Here is a 20640-nt window from a genome sequence, read left to right on the forward strand (position 1 = left end):
ATGTTGACTCTTATAGTGAAATCTTGCATTATGCGAAAACATAATGCTTACATAAATGGTTTCCTGCTCAAAAATGCTTTCGTCCAGAATTGTTGGGTATGTTAGTACTAACGCAACAAGTGGTTCTAAACGGTGAATCTGCTACGCATTCGAGCGACGAAATAAATGCTCAGGAATGTAGTCCACACTATCGTTGAATATACGGTTTACTACAGCAGTTTTTTTTTTTTCGACAAAGAGCAGTCGCTTCTCTGTGGCAGGCGCCGGCCGGTGGGATGACCTACATGGAGACTTGCGTAACAGGTTGCGCTCTCAGCAGACGGTCAGTTTAGCGTCTCAGCATCGGCGTCGGTGGTTCAGTTACCGAGTTTGAAAACCACTATAGCTCTCTGTTTGCTGCCACGTCTAGCACTGCTCATGATGATCATATAGCGCGATTGGTGTCCATGATTAACCCACTCAATGAGGATGAGTGCAAGGCAATAAGTTGCACTTTAAGCTTGGGTGAATTGCAAGATGCAATTGATCAATTGCCGCTTTCGAAAACCCCCGGGGCCTGACGGCCTCTCAGAAGAATTTTACAAGGCATCTAAATCCGTTCTAGCCCCTGTCCTGCTCCAAATTTTTGAGACAAGTATTGATGTTGGATTTTTGCCTCAGTCATTTACGAAAAGTCATATTGTCTGTATATCAAAGACCGAGGATAAGGAAAAACTTCAATTTGTAGATGGGTACAGACCAATCACGCTTTCTAATGTAGATTATAAGATTTTTGCTAAAGTACTGTCAAATCGGCTGCAGCTTGCAATGTCTACTTTGATTGGGCGTCATCAAACATGTGGCTTGCGGGGACGATCAATACAATCTAACCCACATGTAGCGCGTACGGTGTTGCAGTATTGCAGTGACGCTCAAGAACAATTAGCAATGCTGCAAATTGAGCTGGCAAAGGCATTTGATCGAGTGTGCCATTAATTTCTTTTTGCACTTTTAAATCACGTCAATCTCGGTTCAATACTTTCTACTGGCATACGCCTTTGTTACAAATCCTGTACCACGCGCTTGATTGTTAATGGCTGTCTCTCGCAACCAGTCCCAATTCAGTCTTCGGTGAAGCAAGGGTGCCCACTGTCTCCGCTCCTGTTCGCATTATACTTGGAGCCGCTTTGCATAAGTGTTATAAACAGTAGAGCTGTCCATGCTTTCCGAATAATGGGCCACGAACTGAAGGAATTGGCTTATGCAGATGACCTTGCGTTTTTTTGCACTGATAAGCCAAGCATCGATGAGGTTATTCGTTTAACGGAGGACTTTGGTTCGGTGTCAGGAAGTCGGATTAATCGCTCTAAGAGTTGCTGTCTTTGGTTTGGTAGCTGGGGCACGACACCTGCTGAATATGCTGGTATAACATGGACATGCAGGCCACCAAAGTACCTTGGCGTCCCTTTGAGTGCCTATAAGCATAGCGCACATTATTGGAAAGACCGCGTGTGAACTCTTCAGCGCTGTGCTCAAACGTTTGTCCCCCATGGCCTCTCAATTGTTGGCAGGGCGACCGCCTGTAATCTGTTTCTCGCCACTAAAATATATTATGTACTGCAAATTATTCATTGCGCAAGACTTCCTATCCAGCGTTTTCACAGGGTTTGCGCTACTTTTGTGTGGGATTGGTCTTTTGAATCCATGAGGCGTGATAACCTTTTTCGGCCTGTAAGCGCTGGCGGCCTTGGTCTAGTTCACCTGTATGTCCGACAGATAGTGTCACGTTTCATGTTTTTCCGTAACACTACACACCCAATAGTACGTTCATTCCTGCAAACAAATTTAGTTCATGTTTTGCCCAACCTCATTGTGTCTTCCAATGTTTGTGACCGTCCGTGTTTGTGGGGCTTAATGCAAGAGGTGTATTTGGCTGTCCGTTTCCTACTTGTTCGTTTTTCTCCTGAGTTCCTTTTTTTAGTGTCGAGGAAAAAGTTGTATAAGCATTTTATTAGTATGCTCTTCCCTCCGCCCATGTACCGCTCTCTGTATGTTGGTTTACCGGGGCATGACGTACTCAAAAGAGTACGTAAGATGCCAGTCTCGCCGTGTACAAAGACCTTTTTCTTTAAGTTAGACACCGGTACGTTGCCCGTTAGAACATGGTTAGATAAAAAGGGCATTTTTGTGTCTACCGTTAATTGCCGCCTTTGTGATGAACCAGAAACAATTGAGCATTGTTTCATCAGTTGCAAAGATGCAGTACTCTTCTGGGATATCCTGCAACGCATATTTAAAAAAATAATTAATCTGACTCCACATTCTGTTCGCTATCTCACTGCGCTGACATTTGTTGATGAATCCCTGGACATGTTCTTTCTGATTGGACTGCACAGCCTCTGGAAAACCCTCATGATGGACAGACACTGTGAACCTGTTGTGTCTACAAAGGATGACTTCAGTCGAATGGTTGTTCATCTAAGAGACGTGTATGCCCAGAGTGAGTACGAACCGGAGTGGCACTCACTATCAGTGATGTTCTCTGCATAGCCCCTTTTCTAGTGCATGGTCTTTTCAATATGTATCGTTTACCACTGTTTTCATAATGGCTTGTATATAGTTGATGTACATAGAACATTACATCATTGTAATAAATACCATGTTGAAGAAAAAAAAGAAAGCGTCGGTGGTTCAGTCATTCTACTTCCGGCCACTGGCGTGTACGGACGCAGGATCATGAGCTCCCACGTAGCGGCGATAGCGGCAGTCGATGGCCGCGGAAACAGGATTGAAGATAAGGAAGGACAGGAGTACGAAATCGTTTTGCCTACGTTGCCTACCGGTCGTGTTGTTCTAAACAACGTGTTTTTGCACGGCGACGTGCGAGTTAGACCCTACAGGGTCGAGGATTTCCGCAACGCCCTCGCCAACGCTGATGCGCTCGCCGACGTTGTGGCGTTGGGGGCGTATCAGGTAAACCACGTTTTGGCGGTTACGCTCAACAGTACCGAGGCAACGAAGAAGTTGGCAGCGATAAAGGAACTGGATGTCAAAGGACGGCGCTGCATTATCATCGATCCCGCCGACCAACAGGTGAAACTACGGCTGCACTGGATGCTGCACGGTGTAGCCGACGATGACATTCGGGCGGCTCTTGCGGCTTTTGGGAATGTAACGGAGGTGACCAGGGAGCGTTGGCGTGTTTCAGGCGTCAAGGAGAAGGGGTCTACAACCAGGACCGTTCTCCTGAAGCTGAAACCCGGTATGAAGGTTGACGATCTGCCACACCAGTTACGCGTCGCCGGCGAGCTGGCCCTTGTTGTGGTGCCTGGGCGGCCTATGCAGTGCCTACGGTGCCGCGGCACGGGTCACGTTCGACGTGAATGCAAGGTACCCCGGTGCTCCAAATACAGGCGTTATGGCCACGGTGACAGTGAGTGTGTTCGCACATACGCGGTGGCTACCGGTGCGGTGTCGAGAGACGACACGGCAGAGCTTCTGATGGACGTCGTCGAGGCGGAGGAGGCGGCGAAAGGAGCCGTGGAAGTTGGCAAGGCTGCCGGGACGACCGACGCATCAGGGCCTCCCAGCGGAGACATTAGTGGACATGGCAACCAAAGGAAGCAACTCGAAGAGGAAGAATTACCTTCTAGTCAGGCGAGCACGTCGGCAAACGGGGAGAACGTCTTGGCAAATAAGGACGCCGAGCCAATGATCAGCGAGGAACAGCAGGACCAGAGCTGCGCCCGTTCAGCGAGCGGCACCGCCCCAGCCAAGCGCCCTCATGGCCTGACCGACAACGAAGGGGACAAGGCGGCAGCTCTCAGTGGTGAGGAGCCGCCAGCAAAAACTGCTGAATCCCGACGGTCATCTTTCAGCCGAAACCCAACGTTTTGGCGGACAAGCGTGCCGGCGATAAGGCAGCCCCGCGGCAAGGTCAGGGGCCTGCACCGGATGGCTCCGGTGGCAACGACTGCGTCTAGACATGTGCTAGACGTGTGGGGTAAGCACCATGCTCTTGGCCTCTTCACTATTTGCGACAATGGCTTCTGTAACCCCGTTGAAAGTAGCCACACTCAATATTAGGGGCTTGACAAAAAAGAAAAAGCAAAGCCAAGTTTACCGGCTTTTAACAGAGCACGATATTGACTTACTGGCCGTGCAGGAGACAAAAGTAGAAGGGGAGGAAGAGACCGGGAGCATGGTGCGACGTTTCACGTCTAGATTCTACGCTGTAGTGAGTCATGCGATAGGTACATTGCTGGCAGCGTCCTTTTTGTAAAGAAGTTGCCGGGTTTTGTCATGCAAGCTCATTTCTCGTGTCCGTCAGGTCGTTGTGTCGCTATCGATTTTACATTGAACAAAATTGAGTGGCGAATTGTCTGCGTGTACGCACCAAATATTACGGACGAAAGGGCTGCGTTTTTTCAAAGTGTTGAACAGCGTCTTAGTTCCGACAAACAGCTTATCATCATGGGCGACTTCAACTGCGTCCTTAGTGGCTGCGATAAGACCAATGCAAGGGTGTTCAGAGACGCAAGTACGAAGATACTGTCGCAAATCATAGATAAATGGAACCTTGAGTATGTGGCAGAGTGTTTGCAAGGCGCGTGCGGCGTGAAGTACACACACTCAGCGGACTAGCCATGCTCGGCTTGACCGCATTTATGTATCGCTGGATGTGATTCCAAAATGCAACAGTTACCATGTTGTGCCGGTGGCTTTTTCGGACCACTGTTTAGCAGTATGTGGGATAGGATTGAAAAAACGGGGCAGTGCTTTTAGTCGGGATATGTGGAAAATAAATAACGAGCTAATTAAGGACGATGAATTTAGCTGTGCAGTAATTGAATAAATAAGCAAAATAGAGCCTAGTAGTGAACTGAAAATATGGCAACAGTGGGAACTTTGCAAAGAACAGGTTAAAATTAAAGCAGTTGAACGATCTAGTGCCATTGCGTACGAAAAGAACCTAAACGAACGCAATCTAAGATGTATGCTTGCAAAACTGCTAGAAAAGGAAAGTGAAGCGCCTGGTAAATGGATCGATGACATTAGGAAAATAAAACTGAAAATTGAACTAATAGAAGAGGACCGTTATCGTGGAGCGTTGGTGCGGGCCAGAGCGGAAGATATAGCAGCAGGGGAGACGCCGTCGGAACGAGCGTTGGGAATTGAAAAGGCTCATGCTCGGCGAAATCACATTGATAGCATAGAATGGGGTGGCATCTTATCAGACGAAAACGAACATATACAGCGTGCGTTTTTTTAATACTATCAGGCGCTCTTCACATTTCAGTATGCAGACACGAATACGTTTAAGAACAGGTTTCTTGGGGCACTGCCGCGACTCAGCGACGAGCAGAAAACGTTTTAGAGCTGGCAATAACCGAATCAGAGGTAGAAATGGCAACAGACAATTTAAATTCTGGGAGATCACCAGGACCAGACGGGTTAAGCGCGGCGTTTTACAAATCATTTAAGAGCAGAATCGCGCTAGTGTTGAAGACGGTCTTTAATGAAGCTTACGACGTACGTCAATTGCCTCCGTCCTATGGTAAATCACACACTGTCTTAATTCCGAGAACGGATGAAGCTGACAAGTTACGACACGTAACAGGGTACAGGCCAATCGCTCTCACGAATGTTGATTATAAAATTTATATGAAAGTGTTGGCGCAAAGGTTACAGTGTGTAATCCAGGAAATTGTTGACCCCCATCAAACGTGTGGGATAAAAGGCCTGTCTATTCTGTCTAACATACACAAGGCAAGATGTGTGCTCGAGTGCTGTGATTTTACAAATAGTCGCGTTGCCATCTTGCAGCTTGATCTCGAAAAGGCGTTCGACTCTGTCGCGCATAAAGTTTTGCTGTGCATATTTGATTACGTGAATGTTGGTTATGTTATCCGGGAGGGAGTTGCCTTGGCGTATCGGAACTGTACGACGAGATTGATTGTTAACCAGTGTCTGGGGGCCCCCATTCGTGTGCAGCGTTCGGTACGTCAAGGCTGCCCCCTCAGCCCTCTTCTGTTTGCCATTTACATCGAGACTTTGTGTTTAAACATAATCGAAAACGAGAGAATAACTGGTTTTGGGCTGCAAGCTGCGGAGGTGAAGCTCCTGGCATATGCGGATGATTTAGCGGTTTTTTCCGTTAATCGAGAAGGTGTAACAGAGGCCGTTGAATGTGTCGCTGAATTCTGCAAAACCTCTGGCAGCAGAGTGAACTGGTCCAAGTCAGTGGGGCTTTAAAATTTCACCAGCGCTGCGACTAGGAACAAGAACAGAGCGCAGCGGAACAGCGGAACAAGTCGCAGCGCTGGTGAAATTTTAAAGATGTACCAACTAGCTCAAACCACCATTTTGCTTCAGTGGGTCTCTGGCACGGAGCATGGCTACGACGATGAACCACTTTGCAAACGTACTCTGGGTGTGGACCCCAACGAAGTACCTTGGAGCACCGCTAGAAAGCTATCGCGATAGCGAAACATATTGGAGACTGCAGACCCAGGATGCGCGTGAGAAGGCGGAAAGATGGAAAGGAACAGGCTTATCAATTTTCGCTAGAGCCACCGTGTGCAACCTTTTCTTTATCAGTAAGGTGTGGTATGCAATGCAAGTGCTGCATTGTGGAAGAATGAGCATACAAAAGCTACATCGAATTTTTGCTGTTTTTGTGTGGGCTGCAGAATGGGAAAGGTGCAACCGGATGAATTTATTTAGAAAAGTGAAGGATGGTGGAGTGGGTCTGGGACACCTTTTCTTGCGGCAGATTGTTAACAGATTTATGTTTCTGCGTGATGTCAGTGATCCGTTTTTGCGCACCGTGTGCCAAGTAAGGCTGGGGCGCGCGCTGCCTGACTTTGTTGTTGCAACGGAAACCCTATCGGGCGGAATTTTTGGGCACTTCAGAGAAGTTGTCGCAAGTGTCCGATTTCTCTCAACGAGGTTTTCCAACGAATATTTATCTACAGTGAACGAGAAAAAATTGTACAAGGATTTATTTGAAGTTGTCTTGCCGGAACCCATGTATAGGGCTTTGTACAGTAGAGTCCCTGGAAGGAATGTGTTAAAGAGGGTAAAGAGAATGCACGTTGCGCCCGGCGTTAAAACTTTTTTTTTTCAAGTTGCACACTGGAACGTTATCAGTCATAATGTTTTTACAGGATTAGGGCTTATTTCTTCCGTCGGGTCATCACTGCCTTATCTGCAAGCAACCAGAAACGATAGATCATGTTTTTCTGCATTGTTGGGAAGGGGTTTACTTTTGGGACGTACTTCAAAGGACTATAAAGAAACAATTTCCACTTCACCCCCATGGAATACGGTATCTGTCCATTGAAAACGAGGACAGAGTACCTTTCGATCTGATAATGTTAATGGGCCTCCACAGTATTTGGCGCGCGAGAATGGCAGGATATTACTGTGATTCCGAAGCGAGGCCAGCACGAATTTATTTTCGTGAAACTGTGCACCGGTTTGTGGATAGGGTCAAAGCTGTTGGCGAGGCTAACGAGTTGTTGTCAAGGGTGGAGCCTTTGATGGCCCTAAATTAATTTTAAAGTGACGAAGCCAGCCCCTGGCAGGCTGACTATATCAACACCAAGTGTTCATTGTGTCCCGCCATTTTGTTGTGTGATGTCACAGCCAGGCAATAAAGGAAAAAAAAAAGCGTCGGTGGTTCAGTGGTAGAATACTCGCCTGCCACGCGGGTGGCCCGGGTTCGATTCCCGGCCGACGCATGTTTCATTTTTTTCGCCGCAGTGGTCTCGGCCCGAGGAGTCGCCGAAGCACAAAAGCGTCCGGCATCTAAAGCAGCCCCAGGGTCCATCGTCGTCCTGCTTCCTCTCCTTCCCCCCTCCCCACCCCTCACTTTGTTCTTTCATGAATCATTAAAGTTGTTTACTGTATCATTTGAAAACGCGAGACCACACGCCACACCTCTTAAAGGTGCACTGATGAGGAATCTGAACTCGTCTTTTTGCCGCGGGAACTCGACCTGCACGTTCCCAGCATTCTTAGAAACTTCGACTTATTGCCCTGTGTGGCCGATTTACCTAGTTAATTCGGATTAACGTCCGGCTCTCACCTTTCTTTTTTTCTCGAATTCTCCCCTACAATGGGCGTAGTCGACCAACGCGTGTAGTGCCTTTCATCCAGCTCCGTGGAGGCTTTGCTTTCGCTTTATTTTGTTTTTAGGTTTCCGTGAATAAATAGTTTCATTCGCATATAGCCGCAAAATAAGCCCGCATAAATAGACACGCGCGGGCTATGTGCTTATATGGATTACTACGTATTACTCCGCCGGTGGCAGAACGGGAAGCCGCCACGGAGCTGACTGAAAGGCACTCCACGCGTTGGTCGACTCCGGCCACCGTACGGGGAAAATTAAAAAAAAAGGCGGGAGTCGGACATTAATCCGATTTAATTAGTGAAATCGGCCACACAGGGCAATAAATCTTAGTTTCTAAGAATGCCGGGAACGTGTAGATCGAGTTTCCGCGGCAAAAAGACGAGTTCAGATACCTCTTTAAGATTCCTTTTAAGATTCCTTTAAGAGAGCAGCGATGTGAGAGCCCTGATAGAATCTGGCAACTGCTGGGCCAATGTGCTGATGCCATATATCCTCCGCTCCACGGAGGCATGTGTACAAGAGGGTTCAAGTGCCATACTAGTCAAGGTACTGCGAACCGGAGATGTAAATGGGACACGAACACGGATTAAAAATTTGAAATTCTAATGCCTGTAAATGCATTAGTGGTCCACTTGGTCGGTAGATGTTTAGCATGGTAAACCTTGCCTGCAGTCCTCGTCATTTTCTGAATAGAGAGATGAGCTGCCCGCCAATAAATCGGCAATGTCACTTTTGTATATTTACTTTTCCTGCCTGCAGTATTAGTCGCTGATTTCGGTTGGGTCCTTCCCACTGGAAAGCCGATTCTTCAGCGCAACGCGTTCGGGATTGTTTTGTGATGTATGCATATTTTGTCGAATGCGGACAATTGGAAGGAGGCTGAAAATTTGACTGCAATTCGAACTGATGCACTAGGGACTGGACTGTTGCACTGCGGTTGGCGGGTAACCACCCTGCACTCAGCTAGCATTCAACAGAAAGATTTAGAACAGGGAACCCATATTTACGCGCTCCTGTTTCCACTCTACACCTCAGACCTGCGCTATGTACGCGCGAAGGTATTAGTGTTTACTCACGCACTGAACGCACCTTTTTCCAAGAAACCTCTGAAACATGTTGGAGTGCGTTCATTTCGTGAGGTAAAATATGCACAACAATTTTGAAGCGGTTTGAATGGATGGAAAGTTGGCGGGTGAAATTAAATGCTTCATACGTTACGAACCACCTTCTAAATAGAAGAAAAATCAGCACAGGTTGTTATGCTTCACAACATAAAGCTAAAGAAGGTACCAAGACAAAAGAGAGTGAGCAAAACGGGTTTGGAAAACTGCCGTCCCATCCAATCGTGCTTCCTTTAGCAAAGGTTGCTGAGAATGAAATGTTTTACGGTTGAGCAGTGTTTCATCCCGTATAATTTATTCACAAACTAGTAATATGGATACATGAATGGAAAATAAACAGAGCTAGCTGTGCTGAACGTTGTTTCGGTTTGAATTTATTTATTATGAGGTATAATGCATAATTCAATCCACATTAATAGTACAGACGAGGGTCCCAGAGTCGCAAGTTCCACTTAGCAATACCTTATCAAGGGTCCCAAAGTCGCATACTGAAATGGGACCCTTGATAAGGTATTGCAAAGTAAAACAAAGCATATCAACAAAGGAGCATAAACAGAACTGGATCTTGCAAGGGATAAAAAGAAGAAAAGAAGAAAGTATTCTGTGCAGATCACAATGAATACAGAACATACCGAAGCCAACGCGCTCAACTGAAACTGGGTAGGATTGATATAGAAAAACATTATCAATAGTACCATATATCGAAGCATTCAAACGAATACAAAAAAAATAAAAATGAAAGTAACAAAAATTGAATAAAATATGTTAAAAGTGAAATTGATTGAAACTGATGCACAAAGGCATGAATAGGAGTCATATATCAAGGCATTCACAGCACATAGCAAGAAATAAAGAAACTAAAAGGACCATCAAATGTCGGATATTAAAGCACTAGTGGTATGCACTTGTGGTCACTTAAATATGTGCAATGTTGATGCTGATTTAAATGAAAATATTAAATCAATCCATAATTTATCCTGATATAGAGGCAAAAAGACTAACAATGAGCCCATTTAATTTGACTAAAGCGTTACACATGTGAAACCACGACGGTTTATTACCAAAACTTCAATACTACGGAATTCGAAGAACTCTGGTAGAACTACTTCAAACATAAGTGTGTGTGCAATCGCGAACAATACGGAGCTGCTAATAAATCCGCAGCTTCGCGACTAACAACTAGCGATTTAGTTCAGCAGGGTTCCCTGCTCAGCCCTTCTCTATATTTAACAATGATCTTCTACACTATGTACATATATCGTTAATGATTTCGTGGGCTCGACAGTTGTATAGCCATGCCACCTAGTCTGACATCGTTCGCCTTTGTCGCACAGGTCATTGCTGCTATCATCGTGCTACAGCCTCGTGAAGCTGACCCCGCAAGAGCCCAGATCGCCTACGGTGGTTGCATTGTCCGGTTCGAGCCGGGAGCACGGCCGTTGTCTTCAGGGAAAGCCAACGGATACAGCGTCACTGTTTCCCCGTTCATGACAACCATCGGACCAGCTTGCGTACAGCGGAAGAAGCGCAAAAAAAACCTAAGAACTCCGACAAACGTCACCGCATAAGACACGACTCAATGTATTACGTGTGCTATCAGTTTTCGGGAAAAAAGATATGGCTGGTTGAATTCATGGCAGCTAGTTTTTTGGCATGCTATCAAAGTCATTAGTCACGTTGCTAGAATAAGTAATGGAAAGTTTGTAAACAACCCCAGCTTTTGCTCACAATATCTGCAGATTTTGCAGGGAAAGGCTACAGAGAAAACGAGAGTGGGAGGCAAGGCATTTGAGACCGGAGGAAACCCACACCGACCATCTGACTTCATACCTGCCGCGGTGGCTCAAGTGGTTAGGGCGCTCTTTTTTTATTATTCGAGAAGTCTGCCGTAAGGGGGAGTGGAATGTAGGGCGCTCAGCTACTGAGCCGATCCCACACGAAAACAAAAATAATGGATGAGAAACTCATGCTTTTCTTGAAGGCATGTTTCTTCTGCGGGAAGGAAGCAGCGACCGAATTCCACTTGAACCGCCGATAAGAATACCGTGCCGTCTGATAGTGTTTATAATCAAACAAAAGAGGGAAAAGTTTAAGCCAGTAACATTTATTGCGAAACTTTTCTCCAGAGGCCTCGTTTCCTAATGTTTTCGTGCTTCTCGAGCTCATTTTACAATCGTCTTAAATTTATTTCTCCTGGTGCATCTTATGATGTGCGGCGGTTATGCAAGCAAACGAACAGGCCATTAGCAGACAACGGCGAGCGTATCCTCGATTTGCAAAGCGCGTCGGATCCCACGGGGCAGGCTGGAGCTGTCTGCACACGCCACTCTTTACTCTGCTTCCGGTCCGGACACAGCCTAGAGGTGCTCGGGTGCAGTTTTCAACTAGGAAAATCGAAGAGGGACCCTTAAAGGAGCAATGAGGACACCTCTACCAATTTTTTTTTTTTAGCAAAATTCGGTAGTTGGGCCTTGCATGGCTTTGTCGTCGTTTGCCCGGCTGCGAAAGATGCATTCATTGCAAAGAAATTTAGATGCGCAGCTGAAAAAATTGGTAGGGGTTCAACGTCGTTAAACCGAGCAGATGTGCGAAAGCAGGTGTTCGTTCTTCAGTTGGAGAGGACACTTAGGCTTCGCCATAAGGGCATGACGCGATAGCTGTAGTGGGTTAATGTCCACTCATAGATGGCGTTGAGTCACCATACCACTACCATCCCAGTGGCGCAGCGGTTAAATGATGTACCACTGCACTGGCCGGTGGCTGTTTCTATCGAAGACACCGGTAGAAAATGTGCCACCCATGTTGGCCAATTCGTTTTTGAAAGCAGGGGAGTCCACGGGCCACGGACAACGCGACGAGCGGTTTGACCTGGCGTAGTATTGCTTTCGCAATAAAACTTTTTCCAGATGCTGGGATTGAAACTCGGGAGTCTGTGATGACGAAAAAGCCGGAAAGCGACGTAAAAGTCACCTCCATGTTTGCTGGCGGCGAATGGTGGAGCCTAGCAGCAGTCTACAAACTAAACTACCGCCGTACTGTCGTTGGAGGCTTCTAACAGGCGTCCCTACGACCGCGCTTCGTCTGCGTTTGCACCAGAGTTACGATGGATCCTGTACCGGATCCCGACTGCGAAGTTCTGGCAAAGGACTGCGGTCTGCACTTCAGCGACCTAAACACCACACAACGTGCGACGCTTTTAAGGGCTGAGGTGGTATGTTTGGTAGGATAGTCCGAGCGCAGAGATGTCGGCGGCGTAGATAGCAAGCCATGCTACTGGTGCGGCAGCTGTCACAACCAAGCCGCCGTCACGACTGACGAGTAAGGACTGGTACGTGCGGAAATATTGAAATTCTATAATAACAGCCCTCGTATTGTTGCTTATGCAGCTGAGCGTACTGATGCGATGAAGAAGCGAAGACGGCGAGTGGTAAGTTCGCTTAAGTGGAGGCTCGTGCACCATTCCACAGGTGCTTTCCTCGGAGCAGGGGTGTGCCACAGCATGGATTTCGCCTGAGAACCACTTAGAGGGGCACTTAGAGTTCCTGTGCTGCTCCGCACTTGAAAATCGAGGCGCATCAAAGAAGAAATCACGCGAGCACGCAAAGCATACAGCCGCGAAACACCGAAACATAGCGAAACTAAGCTGGCCACCTGTTGCGCCGCCAAGAATAGGTTCTCTTGGGCTGCCGACATTCAGGTTGTGTTTTTTCTGTCTTCTTCATGCGATAAAAGTGCACTAGCGGTTTGAGAGCAACAGTTGGATACTTCAATATCAAACGCATAACTTTCATGCACGTTTGTCAGCGTCAGTGATCCGTGGGTTTTCGGCTCTTTCGTCATCGCGCTTGTGCTTGACAGCGCACAAGCGCGATGACCAAGCGCACAAGCACAAGCACGAGCGCGGCCTGTGGCGGTGATACCTGCATTTTAATTCTTGCTCATTTCTACCTTGCAAGACCTTTTTGTGGTTAGGAGCTTGCATTCTATCGACACAAGTCAACTTCAATTTCTTCTGAGTGTCGATTTATAATGAATAAATCTAAAACAATGCTCAGCAGTAACGAAAGGCAACGACAATGAAGCGTTTCAGTGGTAGGGAATTAGATCTACTTACGGCAGGTAATTACCGCAGATCCGGACCATGAGAATGAAATAACCAGAAGAATAAGAATGGTTTTGAGTGCATATGGCAGTCACTCCCAAGTGATTAGTACTAGTTTGTCAATGTTTATTTCGTTTATTGTACCCCGTAAATGCCCTCAATAGGGCTATTACAATACGGGCATTGTATGAGCACGTCGAACATATGGAGCACAGGTTGAGGTACGCTGTCCGAAAACATAGAGAAGTTTGTGCCGAACAATTTCATAGACAGAAATGGACAACGTTCACGCCAAGATACTTAACGCCGGGAACTCAGAGATGGCAGCATCGTCTGTCCGCATAGTGCACGTTGCATTTGACTCACAGCATAGCTAGAGGCACGAGCATCCGCAGCCTAAGCCAAACAGTGCGCGTGTCTTTTCTTTTTAATGGAGCCCGTCACGCACCATACACTAAATGACCATTTGTATTAATTAGAAGCTAGCTATTTTTTCTTTAGAAATACGTAGCAATTGCTATTCCTTCACTGCCAATGTGTAATTATTGTGTCCTAAAGTTGTCTAGTCCTTCCGTCTTTACACCTGATCAAAACGCTGCATTGTACACGATGTAAATCACTGTGAACTGCGACAGAACGTCAAGGATGATTCTCTATAGCTTTGAAAGGCGATGGAAGAGCTCCTCAGTCATGTAGTGAATTTTGGTGAAAACAAACATGCGATATTCGGCGCAGTAAGGTAATGCATATATCTAGGGCTTTGCACCATGCATGTCCAGCATTTTTGGACAAAAATTTTATTGAAATATTATAAGGTGCTGTATGGAAATATTGAAAGTAATGGTCCATTCTTTCTATCAGTGGCAAAATCTTTCTTTTAACGTTCTTCCACCGCTCGCATCGAGCAGTTAAGATTGCCATAGAAAATCAAAGGGGAACGTTTCTGACGACAGCAATAACGACAATAGCAAAAAAAATGAAAGCCGGCAGGACAGGAGATGTGCGGTTGTATTGATTGTTATAGTGAAATCTTGTAGAATAAAAAAAAATGCGTTCCTTCTTTCCCGTTGAAAATTTGTTTTCTGCAGAATTGGTGGGTATGGCACTCACATATGTATTATGTCAGGATGGAGCGGAGAGCATTTTGCAGGTACTTCCTGGTGCCTCGGGGTAAAAAAAGAAGTACAATAATTGTATCTTGCACATACTAAGCAATGAGGCAGAAACTGACTCTGCCAGCTGTGGATAGCAAAATGATAGGTATAACTTTTTGAGACGCGAAGAGAGTGTGGTGGGTCGCGGAACTAAAAAATAATTAGTTTTTGAGGAAATGAAAGCATCAGTAACTGTCACTTCCGTATGGACACCTCAACCACGCCTTGAAGGATGAGAGTAAGGTGGGAGCTAAAGAAAAAAGAGAGAAAAAGGCGCCGTTGTGGAGGGCTGCTGAAAAATTTCAACAGACAAGTGTTCTTTAATTGAATAATTGTAAATTGGTTTTTAGGCAAAGGAACGGACGCAATAACTGTCTCACATACCTCGGTGGACACCCAAACCACGCCATAGGGAAGAGAGGAAGTTGGGAATGAAAGAAGAAAGAGAGAAAGAGGTGCCGTAGTGGAGGCCTCCCGAATAATTTCGACTTCCTGGGAATCTTTAACGTGCGCTGACATCGCGCAGCACACGGGCGATGCCACTAACCCTACCGAAACATGGCCGTGTGAAAAGTCGCTGCAAATCTATATTCAGTACGTTACTCAACTGCTCGGGCCTGCTATGCTTCCACTAAGTATATACATGTATGCAGTACTCAGGAGTGAACGAACAATGCAGTCTTCAGAAATTCCTTGACTGCTTAGTTCTGCACAAACAAAAACGTTGCCATTTCGAACAATTTCATGCCCACATACTGGACATTCAATTCTGTGAACATTCGCCTTACCAAAAGGCCTCTTCTCGACACAGAGTGCTCCTGTGTGTAGGAGAGACCGGCCGGCCGGCGCAATGACCTACTTAACGGAGACTTGCGTAACAGGTGGCTATGAATAGACAGTCATCGGGGCTTTTTGCGAACATCGGCGTCGGTGGTTCAGTGGTAGAATACTCGCCTGCCACGCGGGTGGCCCGGGTTCGATTCCCGGCCGACGCACTGTTTTTTAATTTTCCGGAGCATTTTTACTGATCGAAGTGGCTGTTTCGGCCTGTTGGTCTACCTTCATGGCTCGCTGCAAAAACAAGGACAAACAAAGAAGTCGACAGGACAGGTGCTCGTGCCTCCGGCTGAATTTCAAATTGTTAGTGTACATAGAAGCTGAGCAGTCTGTGATAACTCCAAAATGGTATATTTACGGCGAAGTCAATTAATAGCGATAATGTAATTGATTAGAATTGATGGTGTAGATGAGGGATGGGCTCATAACATCAGTATGCCGTTGAAGGACCCATAGTTAGGCGGCTGTAACGATATCCTCGATAAATTAACATTAAGCTGCATTATAAATAAACGAGCAGCAAAACAGAGAGGTACTTGTTTATTATTAAGAAAGCTAATATTCATAGCAAAACGTTCCATGCGATGGAAACAAAAGAAACACATTTACAGGATGAAACACAGAAATGTAAAATAAAAGCACCATCCTCATACATAACATTGCACGAAGTACAAAGAGAATAAAGAGAGCGGAGTAGAAACACCTTAAATAATCGATAATGAAAGGCACACACACAAATCTGCCAAGTCTTCTATTGTTGTGAAAGAAAAATTTTCAAAGTTGATTTACGCTTAGACAAAGACATGGGTAAATTTAAACTCAGGGCAGTTTATTACATAAAGAAATAGATGTTAAACGAGAACTCTATGAATAGCACAGACCTGGGGTAGCAAGAAAATTTTTGTGAGCTGCAATCCTGGTGTGGTACTATTTTAAAAAGTATTCTCAGTAAACTGAAAAGAAAGTTTTGTTGTCAATTCACCTGAATAGCATGATAGCTAGATTGCACTGAAACGAATTATTAATGAATAAGATTATACTCACGTAGCAAAGGCATAGCATCGGAATTATATGATCTGCCGGTAATGATGGGTACGACCTCATTTGGAATGCGTTGTTTCGAGCGCAAATGACAGTGGTGTGCGTATCACCATGTTACAGTGTCGTAGTTCATATGCGCATGAATAAACGCATAGTAAAGCGATAAGAGCGCGGAAGAAGAGAAAAAGAAAGAGATTTTATTATAGATCAGGGATTCCAAATGCGGCTTTCTCCTTGAGCTGGTTGACATGATAAAGTTTTAGGTGACAATCAAGTTGTGTACCAAAGATTGTCACGCTATCACTAGTGCAATGCGAAGCACGGCCAAGCGATAAAGAAGGCAAGTGATTTGTGAGTTTATGAGTGGATCAAATAACATAAACTTGGTTTCTACGGGGTTGATAATTAGGTGGTTATAGCGGCTGCGAAACAAATAAACGACAGGTTAAAAATGCAGAAGGCAAGAACTGGATTACTTGAATAGAAAAGAGGCACACTGTACAAATAAATAAAAATGGGAAAATAGAAATCAGGACGGAATTGTGATTTCGTAGCACCAGAGGAAACAGCCTACTCTTTGAAGCTAGATCAGGGTGTCTTAACCAAAAATTCATCCGGGTGTCTTTACCAAAGTTACAAAAAGAAATTCAACCAATAAGATGGCACATGTGCTGTATGGGGTAACTGTGTGAAACAACTGAACATATTTTTATAGAATGTGGCTGTATCCACTAGGATGTCGATGCAGGCTTTGTCGCTCCCCCTAAGCCCCACGATTTTGTGACCAGAAAGTCAATGTGAAGGAATCTGCGGTGAAAGATAGCAAAAAAAAATGTGGTTGGATAATGGTGGCTGATAAGCAGGGCGTTGACGTGAGGTTCCAAGTTCGAGATTAAATACTGCATTTTAAGAAAAGTGGCAAAATTCATACATAGTACCGTTCTGTTCGACGCATTTCATAAAAACATAGGGAAAAAATGCCGAGCACGGTGACAACTGCAACCAACCCGTTTAAATGTTTCAAAGCAGACGCTTCTAAGTTTGCATAAATGTAACCACCGGATCAAAATTAAAATAAAAAGAAGGGAGGGGGTGCGAGTACAAATACGATAGGCAATTAATCAGTTAAAATTACTAGAAAAGTTAGCACTCACCTCCTCACAGATTCAAAAGGGATGCGTGTGGTCATCTATCTGCGTATACTCACTTGAGTACTCTCCGTCGATATCCTGCCGATATACACTTAGAGCTTCGGGGAAAAAACGCGCACGGCAACAAAAAATACAATCTGCATGTCCAACATTCTAGAGCGAAAATTTTGAAAATTGGAAAATTTTAGAACACTCTAATGGAAATATTGAAAATGACGGTTCATTCTTCTCATGTTTAGCAAAATCTTTCTTTTGGAATGTTTCCATCGATCGCATCGAACACTCAAGACTGCCGTAGAAATCCAATGGGGACTGCTTTTGAAGACAGCAAAATCAATAATAGAAAAAAAATACAAGACTGCCGTCGGGTATCTGCGGATATGTTGACTCTTATAGTGAAATCTTGCGTTATGCGAAAACAAAATGCTTACATAAATGGTTTCCTGCTTAAAAATGCTTTTGTCCAGAATTGTTGGGTATGTTAGTACTAACGCAACAAGTGGCTTTAAACGGTGAATCTGCAACGCATTCGAGCGACGAAATAAATGCTGATTAATGTAGTCTACACTGTCGTTGAATACATGGTTTACTACAGCAGTTTTCTTTTTTTCGACAAAAAGCAGTCGCTTCTCAGTGGCAGGCGCGGACGGTGGGATGACCTACATGGAGACTTGCGTAACAGGTTGCGCTCTCAGCAGACGGTCAGTTTAGCTTCTCAACATCGGCGTCGGTGGTTCAGTGGTTAAATGACAAGCTACTTCAAGACGAATTTTATAACCGGGCTGTAAGGGAAGAAATAGCAAAAATAGAACCAAGTAGCAATATGAGGATTTGGCAGCAGTGGGAGCTCACTAAAGAAAGTTTAAAATTAAAAGCCATAGAAAGAGCCACCTGTATACGTCATGAAGCAAAACAACAGGAAATGGAGCTAAAGGCACTGCTTCAGAAGATGCTAAAACAGGAATGCCGAGCGCCTGGTAAATGGATGGACGACATAAGAAAAACCAAACAAAAGCTAGAGCTAATCGAGGAAGACCGTTATCGGGGAGCGCTGGTGAGGGCAAGGGCAGAAGACATGGCTGCAGGGGAAGCGCCAACGAAACGAGCGCTTGGTTTGGAAAAAGCCCGTGCCGAAAGAAATCACATTCATGAAATAGAATGGGGAGGTGTTTCAAAAACAGACATCGATCATATCAAAGCAGCTTTTTTCGAGCATTACCAGGCGCTCTTCGCATTGCATCCGGTAGATGTTATCGCATTTAAGGATTCGTTTCTAGCCGAGATGCCGCGTCTGGACGACGAAACTAAAGACAGATTAGAGCAGAAGATAAGTCAAGGGGAAGTTGAGCAAGCAATAGACAGTTTAAACCCAGGTAAGTCGCCTGGACCGGACGGGTTCAGCGCGGCATTCTACAAAGAATTTAAAAATGTAATTTCCCCGGTCTTGCAGGTAATCTTTAATGAAGCCTATAAAGTAAAAGCACTGCCTCCGTCCTATGGGTCGTCCCATACTGTGCTTATTCCCAAGACGGACGACATAGACAGATTACGATTGGTAACAGCATACCGACCCATAGCACTCACTAACGTCGAGTACAAAATTTACATGAAGATTTTGGCACGAAGGTTGCAGACCGTGATTCATTTATTAGTTGGTCCGCATCAAACCTGCGGCATTAAAGGGCGGTCTATTTTCACAAATATTCACGTTGCGCGCAGTGTCTTAGAAACATGTGATGACACTAATGGTCAGGTGGCTATTTTACAGATCGATTTGGAAAAGGCTTTTGACTGTGTTGCCCATGAACTTTTGTTTTCAGTATTAGACCATGTTAATGTTGGTTCTGTTATCCGCGAGGGTGTGGCCCTGGCATACCGGAACTGCACGACGAGATTGATCGTTAACAAGAGTCTGGGGGCCCCCATTAGCGTGCAGCGTTCGGTGCGCCAGGGCTGTCCCCTCAGCCCCCTTTTATTTTGTATTTATGTGGAGGCCCTTTGTTTAAAGATTCTGAAAAACAGGAGTATTAACGGATTTACTTTACAAGCAGCCGAAGTAAAGCTCTTGGCGTACGCTGATGATATTGCTGTGTTTGCCGTTGACAAGAGAGGCATAAGCGAGGCTGTTCAATGTGTACGCGATTTCAGCCAAGCTACAGGCAGCGGGGTTAACTGGTCGAAGTGCCTTGGGCTGTGGCATGGCGGGTGGGCATCTACGCCTGAGCGGTTTGCCAGCGTGCCTTGGACGACAACGCCAGATAAGTACTTGGGCGTTCCGCTCGATGCTTACCGTGACAGTGAACATTATTGGACAGGGCAGGTCAAAGAGACACGGGAGAGAGCTGATAAGTGGAAAGGAACGACCTTGTCGATTTTCGCCAGAGCCACTGTTTGTAACCTGTTTTTTATCAGCAGGCTCTGGTATGTAATGCAGGTGTTGCACTGTTCACGGTTAAGTATTCAAAAGCTACACCGAATTTTCGCCGTCTTTATCTGGTCGTCTGAATGGGAGCGCTGCAGCCGGACCAACCTGTTCCGACGGGTACAAGACGGCGGGTTGGGATTGGGCCATTTGTTTTTGCGACAGCTGGTCAATCGTTTTTTGTTTTTTAGGGACACAAGAGACCCTTTTTTGCGTACCGTATGCAATGTTAGGCTGCGGCATCTACTTCCAGAGTACATAGTCGGAACTGCTGAGGTGTATAGTAGGGTCACCGGTTTTTACCGGGAAGTCGTAGCCAGTGTAAGGTTTCTTTCCTCGCGGTTTTCAAATGACTTTCTGGCCAGTGTGAAACGAAAGAAACTGTACCGTGCCTTGTGCGATGTAGTTTTCCCCGAGCCCTTGTACAGGGCCTTGTACAGTGGAGGCCCAGGCAAAGACGTTTTAAAGAGAGTTAAAAAAATGCAGGTGCCGCCTGGAACAAAAACCTTCTTTTTTAAGTTGCACACCGGGACCTTACCGGTTAAAAAATTTTTAGAGGGAAAGGAATTGTTTTTACCCTGGGGATCTCACTGTTTAATTTGCAGAAAGCCGGAAACAATAGACCATGTATTTTTACACTGTTGGGAAGGGGTTTATTTATGGGATGTATTGCAGCGAACATTAAAGAAAGAATTT

The 20640-nt window shown here is 45.5% G+C and overlaps 1 protein-coding gene and 2 non-coding genes across 3 annotated transcripts; all 3 read left to right on the top strand.

Moving 5' to 3' along the window:
* Positions 1 to 3318: 3318 nt before the first annotated feature.
* LOC149370006 (uncharacterized) lies at positions 3319 to 4065 on the top strand. The gene has a single exon (XM_089576774.1). It carries the CDS (start codon positions 3319 to 3321, stop codon positions 4063 to 4065), a length of 747 nt encoding a protein of 248 aa, XP_089432900.1.
* A 3588-nt stretch (positions 4066 to 7653) lies between these two features.
* On the top strand, positions 7654 to 7724 carry TRNAG-GCC (transfer RNA glycine (anticodon GCC)). The gene has a single exon. It is a non-coding gene; the product is annotated as a tRNA-Gly (tRNA).
* A 7693-nt stretch (positions 7725 to 15417) lies between these two features.
* TRNAG-GCC (transfer RNA glycine (anticodon GCC)) lies at positions 15418 to 15488 on the top strand. The gene has a single exon. It is a non-coding gene; the product is annotated as a tRNA-Gly (tRNA).
* Positions 15489 to 20640: the final 5152 nt, after the last annotated feature.

This window comes from Amblyomma mixtum, chromosome 1, assembly GCF_055824585.1.
Source record: "Amblyomma mixtum isolate Tamu chromosome 1, ASM5582458v1, whole genome shotgun sequence".
In the NCBI taxonomy this organism is placed as follows: domain Eukaryota; kingdom Metazoa; phylum Arthropoda; class Arachnida; order Ixodida; family Ixodidae; genus Amblyomma; species Amblyomma mixtum.